Consider the following 15,340-nt stretch of genomic DNA (forward strand, 5'->3'; position numbering starts at 1 on the left):
AATGAAAGTAGTAGCTAACAATATAGTACATACAGGTAAACACAATGCAGTACACAAGATTGTGCTATTATAACCAAAACAGCTCACCAGGAAGAGGATTGTGGTGCACCTGATAGGCAATTATCATATTATAATTCTTACAAAGCAATCATCACATTGTAATTCTTACAAAAAGTATTTATTAATTAATAATTTTAGGCTAATCCTGACAATATGTATGTAAAGTTTAGTATGTTCTAGGACCGTAATGAAGATGTGTTATAGTAAAATTGTTGGTTAAAGTATGTAATCAAAAATAATAATAAGAACAAAGTATACATTCAGATAGGGCAAAACATAACTACATTATACACAAATTGATCATACCACAGTATTTTTTAACAGGGAGTTAGAATTTCTACTGATGCCATCTATCTGCACATCCATCCAATTTTCCACTACAAGCAATATCAGGTTTTTGGCTGGAAGCAATTCTGGAGGAGATATCAGTCAGTCAATCAAACAACCTGTTGTTTTCTATAGATTTTTATTTTAAAGTGATTAAAATGTTATGCACAAATATTTATACAGTATATATAAAGAAGTAATTAACATCTAATGTATGCTTTCAGAGGCAATCATTTTACATCAACCTAATGTACTGTAGAGTAACAAGCAATCATTTTATTAACAATTTTCCAGGATTTGCAATAGTGAAGAGCACATTTTCTTTTTTATGTTTCTGTTTATGAGCCCAACACAAGCGACTAATGGGAATAAATTTACAGCAAACAGGTGCTGCCTACCAAACTGCAATGCAACTTTTGTGTGAATGTGTTACCAGGCTTTATATGATGGATACCGTCCGCATACCTCAGTCCAAGAAGGCTCTGACACATTTAATCTCTTTAGGAGATTTTTTTGTATGTGTGTGTGTTGTTGATTCTCTGCTTATCTTGCCATGAGAGTAAGTACAGTATTTGACAATAAGTAATATACATTTTGATCACAGTGGGAGAATTTACAGTAGATATCACCATTTTGAGCTTTATTACAATATTTCCACCTGTGAAGAAGACATCCCGTTTCTATATAGAATGTTTAAACAAATGTTTATTTTGCATCTCACAACACTCTGGTTTTCCAAAGAGCTATTATATTAAATAAAGTTTTCTGTCATGTCCACTTTATTCAGCCTTGACCACTCTCTTTCACACCACTTGCCAATCCTTACTCCAACTGCGCACATCCTTTTCTCCATACGACCCCGTGACACTCTCAGTGCTAATTCACCCTTCAACGTAGACGGTTATAACGGCAAAACACGAAAAGCAAGTTATCTGTTCAAGAATGTGAAATTTTAGATTGCGATATAAAAAGAGCAGCAAGAGCTGATAATGAATGTGGAAAAAAAGAAATGAACAAAAAAGTGCTGCATATTATAAAAATCAAGAAGAAAGAGAATCATCCAATTAAAGAAAAAGAGAAATATCCTGAACAATATGCAAACAGAAAAAAGAAACGTTAATAAAATGTGAGATGGGGGATAAAGTAATTCATGATATTGCTTTTGAAGAGGTGTTAATGTAATTTATTTTTTATTTACTTTTTATTACGTTTTACTTTTTTACTTCTTCTTTTACTTTTTACCATGTTTCATTGGTATTTTAAATAAACAGTTGTACTGAAATACTCAAGTAACTGATTTGGTACTTATAACTAAGGACCAAACCGTCTTCCTCTCGCACCCTGCAAACTTTTCTATATACCATCTCTTTAAATGCAATTGCTTTCTCTAACAGGAGGAGCGCTCCAACACCCTTTAAGCAATCAGCTGCGGCCAGGGGGTTGGCGAGCGAAGCAGGCAGGGGGCCCCTAGTATTATTTTTAAAAATAGCTCTAAACTAGTGTTTTGTAAAGAAATATGATCAATGTCAATGATGTTTCAATTTCCTTTGAGTAACAAAATGTAATTTGGACATATTTATAATACTAATCACTAAATACAGTAGTTAATCTTTGGTTAACAGATTGTTTCCAGACTGTCTAGTGTATTTGCCATTAGTATATCACTGATGCTTTACATTCACCAAAGGCTGTCTGAAAAGTTTTTTATTTTTCTTTTTGATTGTTAAAAGGAAAGTAGGAAGGATTTTTAGACTATGAGATCCCATTTTGGACTCTGTATATAGCAATCAAAGCTATACTTGTCAGGGGCAGGAACCAAGATACAATTAATCAGTGCTTATTCAAGAATGTGAGAGATGTGTTCATGGAGAGCATCCTTCTTACTGATTCTAGGAAAGGGCCTCCAGTGACACTGAAGAGAATAAGTAGTAATGAAAACCAAATAATTTTTGATGTAGGTGAGAAAAAGCACATAACTGACTGCATTGTTCTATATGTTTGAATATTGATATTTACTAGCATGTTCTGTTTGTTATGCCCGTTAAAAGACAACTAAAAGCAACTGAACAACCCAGGAATTTTCTATATTTATTATCACCTTTATTTTGAGAGTATCTAACAGGAGCACTTGTAGCATGCTGAGCTTTGTAGTGAGAAGTCACTAAGACATTCCTGCAATTTCTTAAGAATTGGCCATTGTACTCTACACACAGTATAATAAAAAAGTAATTGCTATGTAACTATGAGGCATATATAGTATGACTTGTTGAAGGGGTTAACTGTATGGTATTGTCATTTTGAATTCCTACAAAGTACAGCATTCATATATTGTTAAAATAATGAAATAAAAGCCTGTGAATGACTGTCTGCATTACATTTTTGTATTTGATTTAACTGTTTTTTTTAAAGCACTACAGTTTCAAAGTGTGTTGCATATACACTCAGCTAACATTTGAATACTTAAAACTTGTTTTACTGTCACAATATGTCTGGCTCTTTTTACAGTGTATTTTGTAAATGCACTTAATGTACATATCCATAATGTGTCATTACAGTACCTAGTGATTATCTGACTTTATTCACATAGCATTTTATCCTTTTTTAATACTTAAATAAAGGTACACATAATGATGTGTATTGTTTATTATTACAGCTTTTGAAAATCACTTTCCATATTGATTTTAAATTTTATTTTATTATTAACATAAAAGATATAACATTTTGTTATTGCTACTACAGCTGGGATAAGGGTTAAGACTAAGACAGAGAGATACAGAGACACAATGTAGCTGATTAGTGATTACTGATACTACCAAATTTCTTTCAGAGCTTTACGGACAAATTTGTGGCATGTGGCTCTCACAAATATAAAGATAATTCCTCATTTTTATGTTCTTTTCATTCATATGTTAAGTGACTCAATGTTCCCAGCCTATGTCTGCACTTTCATCTTCTACAATGTTATTATTTCATATGACATTATTCTCATTGTGCATTGGCTTTAGTCTGTAGATTAAAGGCAATGGCAGACTAATGAATGGGTCAATCAGATTCCATTGACAGCTATAGCCGTATTGTCCCATTTCCTGCACTCAGAATGACCTTGGTGGTTTTCTGCAACAGTTAGGTGGTTGAGCTGCTGTCAGCTTGCATGAAGGTTTGTCTTATCCAACTGTTTCTATAAACAGATCTGCCCTTTGCAGCATTGTTTCCGTTTTCCTATAATAATTCCTCATGGCTCACCTGGCTGTGGTTCTTTCACAGCATCTTTCAATGCTTTGCCTGCTTGGGTTATTTTCTTCTTCTTCTTTTACAGTTAATTTATTATTTGTCTGTACATCATTATATTGTAAAAAGAAGCTCTGCCCCAATTTTTTTACAGCGTAAATCTTAACTTAATACAGAATAAAAAAGAAAGCTACCTTTACTAGAGGTGTGCATCAGGACTATAATGCAGTGGAACCAGTGGACTTCAACATAAAAGATTCTTCACAAACATAATAATCCATCTTTCTGTTCATTTTCTGAATCTCCCTAATCTAATTTCATTATAACAGGACCAGTGACAATCCCTAAGCAGGAACCTTCTCTGGATGGGGCGCTGTGTAAATCTCAGTCAAAGATATCAGTAGTACTTGCACTCTAACAGCAGTGTTCTTCAAAACCAAATGAGATGAACAGCATAGTTGCCATAGATACATTTTATTTTGAAAATTTTCTAAATAGAACTTGGACATTTATTTAGGGTCTCTAGTAGACCCTAAACCATATGCTTATGATTTATCTATGCATATATAAATATACGTTGCGCAGGAATTTCAATACAACTGCTGTAACTAGTCAGTTTAGGTGTCATATTTGTAAACATGTGAACATGATAATTTTAAGATCAATTTGACTTATTCAACCCAAACAATGGATCCTTTAATAAGAGTACACAGATTAGCCTATAGCAGACACAACCCCCAGAGGACTAAAAGCTTCTAAAGTACTGTATTTGGAAGTTTTGCAAGGCAGAAGGCAGACTTCAAGCTTTGTCTATACTAAAACAATATTTGTATGATATGTCGCAATCAATAAAAATGTAAAAAAAAAATGAATCTAATATAAATATGTTCAGAATAAGGGATTATGTAAAGTACTGTAGCTTTTCTTTCTTCAAAATACTAATACCAGATGCATTATAAGTATGACATATTTAGGCAAGTTTAATATAATTTGAAAAATATTTAGGTCAACTGGTTAATTAAAAGTTCAAATATTATGTATTTCTGATTGTGTCTTTCAATCAGTAAGCCATATCAGAATTTTAATTCACATTGAGGAACATGATGTAATAATGCATTGTATACAAATAACACAGTTGTAAAGTATACTTAGAGTAAGATTTACGTAAATATAATAAATAATGATGAGACAAATTGATATGAAATGTCTAAGAAAATACCAGTAGTTGCTTAATCTCAGTTACATACTTTAGTGTTTGATTGACAAGAGGATCTCATTTTTGTATCTGAATGATAGAAGTTGATTTTATATCTGGGAAAATAAAAGCACTAGTGTTTGTGTATTGTAAGAAGAAACAGATGTAAAATAGGTTCAATAGTAAAGGAAAGTAGAATGAAGCAATTTGTGTGTACATATGCCAGGTATGTAATACAGTCAAAAGCAAGTACAGAATATTCCACAGTCGAGCAGACTTAAGAAACTATTTTAAAATTATAGGCCTGAAAAGCTGAAGATTCCATGGATATGTCTAATATGGTTGTGGCACAATAAATATGCCTACTGGTGATGCAAGGTGCTCTTTCCAGTACTGTCAGATTTTTTGTTATCTTTATCATTACTTCTGAAAATTAATAGTTAATTTTTATTATAGTTTACAATAGGGGTCTCAACTTTCAGCCCACATTACTTGAACATGTGGTCCAGGCAAGTTCCTGGGCATTACTAACATAGATTTACAAATCATTTTCACTGCTCATTCCTGTGCACACCTGTATTTTGGCAGATATTTCTAAAGGTTTGTATTCATCTCTTAATTTCTGTATCTATCAAATCAGGATTTTGGAACATTTTAAGGTTCCTCATAAGTGCTTCTAATTATGTATTGTTCTCTTGCCCTCCTTGTCCAGGAAATGAAAATAAGACATTTAGGAGGTAGAATATGCAAAATAGGAAGGTGTGACAAGAATCAAGAGGCAGTGCTTTCTAAACCTGACAGCCAGAAAATTAGGTGTTAAGGCAAAATTAGTGTTAGCAGTTTGAAGACAGCAATTTAGTTTACTGGCATTCTTTGCATTTGCTGACGGTGGTGCAGGAAACCCTTGTTAAATGTCAGCACACTTTGCCTTTCATGTATTAGGTAAATACGTAAACTATGAAATCACAGGGAGAAAGCAAAAGAAATTTAACGTAAGACATTATGCTGAAAGAAAATAAAAAACTGAAATCACTATTATTAATTAGAATTTTAATTAGAATGTAATTGATTTTAACCATGTGTTTTTATTAATGTCTTGTGCATCGTCTTTTCGTTCTGCAGCACATCTCAGATATTCTGCTGAATGACAAATAAAATTGAATTGAATTGAAATTAATTCTGGAACTCAGTAGCACAAGGTAATGGAAACTTATTGTTTTCTGTGTGCTGAGTGCAACCACAGAAGAGACTGACAGACACACACAAACATACATGTAGACCACTACAGGTACTTGGCTCCATGCATTTGAGAAGTGGTCCTTGTGATGTTGCGGGTCGGCCCCACGCTACCAGGAGCCTCTTCAACCTGCCACTGATGATAGTTATGACCGGATGAGCTAAGCAGATGAGGGTAAACAAACCAAGCAAGGGGATGGTGAGAAGTGCTCAAGTGCTTTTATTAAAATAAACAAACCAAAACAAGTGTCCAAAAAGTGCAGTGCTCAAAAATTCAATAAACAAATAACTAATCAATAAAAGGTCAGTGATGATGGAGGTTAAAATTATTCCAAATGAGGTTAAAGACACAGGCAAAAAAACATTTAAAACGCTGCACTTTAGTGCCCCTTTAAAACTGACTTCTCCTTGTCTCATCCCTTTCTGGACCTTGCAGACCGAGGAGAAGTCCACCAGCAGACGCAGACAACCTTTTTCTCCTTGTCCATGTCCCTGTTGCCAGTCTGCGGGGAGCTGCTGTGCCCTGCTGTACACTCAGCGCCTCTTTTCCAGGCTCCACCTCTGCCATTCTGTTGGCTCCTCCCGGCAAGAGCATGTTCCTGAGCATAATGATCATTCTTGCCGGCAAACCCCCTCTTGAGCTTGGCTACACATGCTCCTCCCTGGAGCTCCACACCCATCCGCCTGCTCCCTTTCTTTGCACCAGCTCTCTCTCTCTCATGCTCCTGCCTCTCTTCTTCCTTTTTTAAATCTCCATTCTCTCTCGTTCTTTTCTCTTTTTTCCTTTCTGATCTTGTACTCACATTTTTATATGCTGGGGAGCAGTTACAGGTGTGATCGACTGATTTCCAATCCTGTGCTGATAATGAGATAATCAGACATTCCGCACATGCTGGCAAGGCAATGTACAGTCAGCCAACCTGCCCCTCACCAACCCAGAGACAAGCCTTCTTTCTTCGCAGATTGCTTGCACCTGCTCCACTCCCCAGCACAAATGTTCATCATTTATTTATTAAAAATGGCCAGTTTTTCTGAGCCACAGACCCACTATACCACATTTCCGTCTACTACAATATATTTCTGTCATTTTGACTGCTGCATCTCTATCTGGCATAAAAACAGAAAATAGCATTCAGGTAAGTATTGCTGTCCAGGTATTGTATATACTACGTGTTAAAAAGCTGTAGCTATATTCTGGCATGGCAAGTTTTCATTTACATTTAGACAGTAATGTTAGGTTCCTTTAGTTATTTATTTTAGACGTGCAATGAGGAGGAAGATGCTGTGCATACTCATCTGTGGTTCTCCTAGAGTAGTGTCACTGCCATTTGGCACATTAACTGATTCAGGTTTTGAGTACAGAATTCTACTTCTCCTTTGGCTCTTCATTATCAACGCTCTTAACAGCAGTTCTTTTCACCTCCTTTTGATGATGTGTGACACACTATTTACTTTAGATGTACATTTTGCAATTTTTATGAATGTAGCTGCCAGTTCTTTCAACCTTACATTGACTCTGATACTGTTACTGTAACTGAACAACAGAGAGCAGATACAACACTGGCAACAACGTGTTGTTCACATTTGCAATTAGTCCATTGATGTCTTTGAATGCCAATGTATAATCTGATTTTACAACAGGTAATGCTTATTTTTTTATGCATGCAATGTGAGAATAAATAAAACACCACAGCTCCTTGCAGTTCAAAAGCACCACCCCTATTCTCAGTGCGGCCTCCATGAAGCATTAGATTGGTTTAGAAATGTGACACTTAGTGAGCTCTGTCTAATTGTTTCCACACACTTTTAAGCAAAAATCACTCAAGGTCATCTCCAGAAGTATATATTATATATCTGGCTCTGCAAAACTAGTCATGTGCCAAATTAAGTCATGTTTTCAGGCTTGTCTCACATACAGTAATAATAATAAACATTTTTTTATTTATGAAAAGTTAATTTTATTTAGAAAGCTGTTCAGGTAAATTGTAGGCAAACTTTTAATTGTTCATTAAAAAAACGGGGTTGGGGAAATATTTGGTTCTTACAGTTACTTCTTCACTGGTGTTTTTATAAAGAATTGATGTTAAAAAATATCAAATAAACACTGATGGCAATTTCAGGTTAAATATACATTCTGTTTTGTGTGTAAGCTTTTTCCTTTATGTTTTTAAGGGCATGTTGATTTATTATTGTGTGGCCCACTTAACTTGCTGACAACTAAAGCAGGTTGAGAAGGTTGAGAACCACTGGTCTACAGCAAACATCTGAAAGACTGCACACAAATATTTTACTAATTGCATTCTGAAACTGATACTCATAAAATGTGCAATGATACATGTATTATCACCCAATGATCTGATTTAATGTACCATTCATTTTACTGACTATATCCTTTATTAAATGTCTTTATTGTTTTATTTTTTGTTATGATATGAACTGGCTGATTAAGTTCAGTGTCATAATCATTCATATAAAATTCATACATCAATTTTCTTGAACTGTTTTATACATTGCTATGTTTCACTAAGCCAGCGTCACAGCTCCATCATGTTTAAGGATAAAATCAAATCTGTACAAGATAGCAGTCAGTTAATAAATATAAATAATGATTCTTGAAGCAAAAAGTTACAGAGGTGTTTGAGATTTCACAATCTGGATTTTGGAAGATAGAGAATTAATACGGAGCAAAGGGACTGGGACTGGAGGTTTTTTTTTAAATGCCATGAAATTTTTGTCAGTAACACTATCAGTTAATCTTTTTGACTGTTCTGTTTTGTAAATGATAAGAGGGAACATCTAATATACTTCTACAGCCATTATTATTATCTTACAAGGTAACAAACAGAGATGGCAACATGCTCTGTGATTCTACTCTGTCGTAATAGGAAATTGACAATTTTGTTTTCAGATTTCATTTTTCTTCTTCCTAGGATATAAAGAAAATCCCAGTTCTTCCGCAGTTCTTTTTGCCTCTATTCATATGACTAAAGCCATACCCAATCATTACAATGTTCATTACAAAGTAAAGAAAACTTTACTATAATATCACTAGGTGAACCATTTGGAAGCAAAAGCTCTTATATGATAGCATTCTTGACCCTCATAGCTACACTAAATAAAACAAAGGGGGAATTATTTAATGCAATTATGAATTTCCTTGGAAAAGGCTTGTGCTTTATATTATTTATAAATTCTGCCAATGCTGCCCTTGATTACAAGGGTAAGCAATATCTTATAGACACTGAAGCATTAGACTAGAGATCATCCTAAAGACTGTTGCACAAATGCCCAGAGGTAAAGACAGATGTCAGTATCTTCCTTTCTCATACATAGCATTCCAGGAAGAGCCTGCCCTTGGGATTTTATTCAACAGAGAAGACAACAAGCAGAAATGTTAATTTGAGCTGATTGCTATGCTTACATGATGAAAATGAGCTGTCCCAAAGAAACCAAACTGCTCTTTAAACAGGACACCAGTTAAAGGTGAATGAAAAAGCTATAGTATAATGGGAACTTCTGATTAGATCATACTGCCGTTTTAACTCCTGGATTTTTATGACATATTAAAATAAAATAAATCCTACATAAACTGCAAAAAAAAAAAAAAGCTTATATGGCGTCCTGTGTGATGTTATAAAGTAAGAAATGGCAAGCAAAGGTCTTTTTCACTGCTTTGTGAACAATATTTGATTTATTTTAACCAGGTTGCAAGCAGTGAAGAAATAGTAATGCCACAGCAAGTTAACAGAATTCTTTAATAGTGACTTAAAATTAAATACCTGACAATGTAATCCATTCTACCCTTTTTTAACAGTAATGATTAATGAATTGGGCAGATTTTTTGAGAAATTTGCTGATCAGCATGGACACCCAAAAGAACTGTGCAGGCTCACAGAATTGAAGCTTCCACGTAAAATAAACAAAGCTATTTTTATTTTAATTTACACTGTTCAAAAGTTTTAAATATTGGAATACTAAGTAAAAATAACGAAAAGTATTCCCATATGGGAGTAGAGGTATTAGTATGGAAATAATTCTACACTGATACAGATGTATCAGCATGTAATGGCTAAATATTAATTCAACACCATTTAAGAAATCGCTTATCATTGACTATTTACTTACATAGCTTGACTAACATTCATTCTTGATATTAATTACTAATGAAAGATGGACGACAAAACATTACTTGCTGTTCATTTCAAGTTTTTAAGCAACATTTCCTGGATATAAAATAACATAATATGTTTACTTCATGTTCTGCTTCGCATATTGTTTTTTCTTAAATTTTTGCATAAATCAGTGTCATGGATGCAAAACATTTTTAAACATAACAATCTAATGGATTTACAAGTGGAAAAAGCTTAACTGATAAATGTTAGCATTCTCTTTTGCAAACCTGGTGGAAATATATAATAACTAAACATTAATTGTTCTGCTTATATTTTCATGCATGATTAAACCAAAAAATCCTCCTCTCACAAGTATTGCACCCTGGCTCTTACTGTTTCATTTATAAATTAAAAAAAAAAGATGAATAAGTTGTTTTCTATATTTATCAAAGATAGTTGGAATGCACCATTTATCTTTGATATATGTTCATCTTAAAAAAAAAAAACTTGGTGTATATGATATTGGATATTGAGCAAAGTACAGTGTATAACACTCAGTGATTTAATAGTTAAACTTCTTTCAAATTTCCATTCTGTGCTCTGCTTTAGAAGTGGACTTTGAAGGTTTACCATTTTGTTAATCACATAAAACTGAAAGTCCAAATTATTGTGCTACTTTATTTTAAATGGCACTCAATTTATTAAATTTGACATTGTATGATTTACCATTGTCTTACATTGATGTTTCAAAGACCCAGACTATGATGTAATGTGATTGTTTCTCTCTATGAAGTATATTATTTCATCAAAAAGATATACAAATAATCCATGCAGTCTCCTTACCTTCATTGCAGAACTTCCCATGGTATCTGGTCAAAGTACAGTCACACCGAACTTCGCCGTTGAATACAGAGCACAGTCCTCCATTCATGCATGGGTTCTGCTTAGCGCACAGATACTCCGAGTCACTCTGAATCCCCTGACTGCTTAGTAGAGTGGGAGGTGTTTCACCCACTTTCAGGTTGGCAATTAAACCACGGAAGGGGGGTTCGTACTTGACAGTACTTGAGGTAAGAGCTGAAAGCCTCACATCAGGAGGGATGCCCCCTACAAAGAGATCACTAACTACAGACATATCTCTACGCTTAGATTTAACCTCTGCTACTTTGGCCTCACTATCAACCACCAGCATTGTTTCTCTGTAGTTACGAGTCAGAAGTACCATGTGCCAACGATCATCACTAACAAATGTATCCAAATGAACAGTGGCTGGTTCCGCACATGAGATTGCAAAACGCAGCTGCAGTCTCCCACCCACAATCAGGAGCTCCAGGAAGTCACAATTTCCTCCATCATCTAGGTACAGCACCAGTGCTTTGCTGATGTTCGTTTTAAGACTGAAGCTTAGTTCTCCCATTGAGCCAGCCTCCCAACGAGCATATCTAGCCCATTGTCCTGGAGCTCCTGCAAATTCAAGAGCCAGCCCTCCTCCAATCAGGGACAACAGAAACACCCAAAAAAATACAGAACTAGCTCTAATGTTCACCATATTTCCTTCTTCTTCTTCTTCTTATGCAGCCAAAAAATGAATGACAATCCAAGATGAGCTCTTGTTTAATCCACCTTTTAAGGAAATCGGTAGATGTATAATCTGTTTAAAATAATCCAGATTTTATCTCTCTGTAATCTAACAGCATGGAAAAAGATTTATTTCTAGCTACTTTAACAATAAAAAAGTTAAGTCCAATTTTCATGGGTTTGACAAGTCTGAGATGAATGCTTCTCCAACAATCAATCACTGTGCGGTTCTTTCTTTACAAGTAACTCTTTCCTCTGCATAGCCTCTCCATTGGTTAATACTGAATGGGCAGGGGAGGAGGTGGTGCTCCTTCTCAACCCACAACAAATTGCTTTATTAAAAAAAGATCACAACTGCTGACTCAAAGTATTAAATTTGTACTCCCTTTGAGCAAAAGCCTGAAAATAATTTACACAAAGGAATTGTTGTATGTGGCTATCTTGTGTCTGGAGACTCACAAATTACCCACATGATGTAATACATGTTTCCTTGATCTTGTTTTGCATAGATTCAGTTCATAACTTGTGACCAGTTTTTGATCATGAAGTCAAATTGTTTGATAGATGTGCTCAATCAATAAATGACCAAAGAAGAATTCCTCCAATCCGCAGAAGGAGTTGTTTTGCTTGCAACTTTCTCCAAAAGCACTCTAGAAAAGAAAGAAAGAAAAAAATGTTTAAATTATTTCAAAAAGTACTGCATATGCTTTGCCTTGGTAGACTTAGCCCAGGTTACCAGGGATTTTTTGATTCATTTACCCTATTGCATATCAGTAATATTTTATGAATTTTAAATAACAAAAAAGGTAAAACACACACACAAACACAAAAATGAAATTAGCTTTACCATGTAGTTACTGTATGCTGGATTCAGCTGATTACAAGGGTTTTGACCTAATCATCCACATTTACTATTCTATTTTTTCTTTTAAGAGGTAAGCATTTGTAGTGCCAAAGAAAGTTTTAAAGGTTTCTTAATATGCATATTCTTTACTCTTAAGGAGTCAAGTTTGCTTAAATCTATGCTTAAATATCCTACCGTTTTTGATAGGTATACAAAACCTTATGGAGTTGAAAAAGGCATAATGATAGAACAAAAACACTCTGCCAAAGAGTTGCACAGACCCTCTTGTGGCAGCTATACCCACTGAGATGGCCTGGCTGGGATGCATGCATAGAATGCTAGGAATTATAAGCACTGGTTTTACCACTCAGCTAAACAGCCAGCTCGGTCCCCGCTGAGTTAGTTACGTGTGAGGGAGCTTATTGCATGGCTGTACTGAGTATATTCAATAACAAGTCAGAATGGAAGAAAAAAATAAAAGTGCATAGTACAAGTATACTGTACTACATTGGAGTATTAGTGCATTAGTGAAGGCTGCTGTGTATTCATTGGTGTCAAAAATAGTTTGCTTCATTTGTAAGTAAAAAACAGTTGCTGTAAAAAAAATAAGCTGAACTTTTTTGGGGGGATTTTATGTGCTCTTTGGTATCCGTAAAAATACAGCAAGTGAACACCGCAGCAACCAAAAACCTGGCAGTATATTTGCATTACATTAACTGGTTATTCTAAAGTGTGGGTGTGTGTGTGTGTGAGAGTAGGCCCTGAAATGGACTGGTGCTCCTTGTGCCCCCAACTTTTGCCTAGTGTTGCCAGGATAGGTTATGGTTAAGAATAAGAATTTTTAATTGAGAAATGCTAAAATAGCACACCTCTTCACAGCGTGGTAAGATGTTCATTGCATCAGAATTCAACTCAATTTGATTCCAAATCCAGATAGTTGTGCAAGGCTAATATCACGACAAAAAAATAAGAAAAAAAATGGTTTCTTCATAGAAGAAGTCATTGCCTTTCTAAAGTTAGATGCAGGTGGCCTCTGCCATCCCCTGGTCTACTGAAAGTCAGGTTTATATCCCCAAATCTGCACAGAAAGAGAAGACAGGGTGTAGATTTCCTGTTGTGCTGTACTGATATCTGCAGCAGGTCACTAAGGTAAATCACCGGTATCATGTTGAAAACAATGTAACTTCAGAACAAGGACTTTCAAGGCTGGGTCTGTCTGGTTCAAGAACTCACCATTGTGTCACCATTTTGCAATAAATTTTTCAAACAACTTATTGAAAAAATAATCATCTACCACCTTCATTTTTTGGGAATAGAAGGCATAAAGAACATTTTGGGGGTTTAAGTGTGAAGAGCATGCATAAATAAAAATGAGCCATCTGGTGTAAAAATTCTGGAAGTTTTTATTGTGATCCACACTATAAGCTTTAAGTCATAGAAGAAAAAAGATGTTTTTTTTCATGCAGGTATCTTCAAAAAGACTTGTAGGGCATTGTTGTGGACAATGTAAATGTACTTATGCTTTAACATGAATATAAGAGGAAACTACATTTGTAAATCAGTGGTCTCCTTACCTGAGGATGACATTGATTAAAGTCATTCAGTACTAGGAATTGCTTTTGAATACTTTATTTGAGCTCAGAATGATCCCTGAATATAATACATATTTAATAGTATCCAAAATTCTCATGTAGTTTGTAGATATTAAAAAAAAATAGTGAGAGTGAGGATAGAGACTAGTACCATCTGGACAGGTATAATCAAACCACATTTCTAATATTTGCAATACTTCATTTAAAAAATCCTTGCAGTTTAACATAAATGTATATTTCTCGCACTGACACAAATTTAATGCAATTGCTTTATTAAAAAGTGACTCTTAGAGGTAGAGGTTGTCTTTGGTATTTTAAAATTCTGCAAGTGTTCTATATCATGTGTGGTTGTCATCTTGGTCACATACAAAAAATAGCTTTACAAAGATATAAGCAGGTGAAGCAAGGGCATGGTCAAAGGAATGTGAGAAATGAAATGAACTAATATTTACGGTATGAAAAAAACTCCCCTATGATGGAATGTGGATTGATAATGCTACTCTACAAACGTCTTAGATAAATATTGATAACATTTAAAGGTTTAACTCAAAATTAGGTACGTGATGGCATAATGAATAAGATGATAAAATGTTGTACCAACTGTTTCATAATATTTGTTATATGTTATAAAGAAACCAATACATTACTATGGCTATAGAAGCAGGCCTGTAATTGCTGTGTGGTGTGTGTATATATTTTTTTATTGGCTTAATTTATTTATTTTATTGGAAAATAACACTGAGCTTGTCCTGAGGCTAGTGAATCCTGGTATTATTCGTTAGATTAAAAGGTAAACATTCAAATGTGTTAATCTCAAATCTAATCTGCATTCTGGGAAATGAAATTCTTGTCTCTGTCCATTATCAAGCTCCTTGGTGTTGCTGGTATTCAGGAGCAGGTTATTTTCAGCACACCACACAACTAAGTGTTTTACCTCCTCCCTGTAATTAGACTCATCGTTATCACTGATGAGACCGATCACCGTGGTATCGTCTACAAACTTGATGATGGAATTGGATCCATACATGGGCCTGCAGTCATGAGTGAAAAGGGAGTAGAGGAACGGGCTCAACACGCAGCCCTGTGGAACGCCAGTGTTGAGTGTAATGGTGGTAGAGCAGTTATGGCCAGACCTGACATGCTGGGGTCTGTTGGTCAGGAAGTCCAT

At 34.9% G+C, this 15,340-nt stretch overlaps 1 protein-coding gene across 8 annotated transcripts in view; it reads right to left on the minus strand.

Moving 5' to 3' along the window:
* Positions 1-15,340, minus strand: part of LOC120539266 (neurexin-2-like) — a 2,018,463-nt gene that overhangs the window by 1,782,831 nt on the left and 220,292 nt on the right. For all 8 annotated transcript variants that reach the window (XM_039769182.1, XM_039769181.1, XM_039769180.1 and 5 more), the window contains exon 2: positions 11,002-12,386. In XM_039769182.1, coding sequence (XP_039625116.1) covers positions 11,002-11,707 — 706 coding nt within the window. In that variant the 5' untranslated portion in view covers positions 11,708-12,386. The remainder of the gene's footprint in view (positions 1-11,001; positions 12,387-15,340) is intronic.

This window comes from Polypterus senegalus, chromosome 11 (genome assembly GCF_016835505.1).
Source record: "Polypterus senegalus isolate Bchr_013 chromosome 11, ASM1683550v1, whole genome shotgun sequence".
Taxonomy (NCBI): domain Eukaryota; kingdom Metazoa; phylum Chordata; class Cladistia; order Polypteriformes; family Polypteridae; genus Polypterus; species Polypterus senegalus.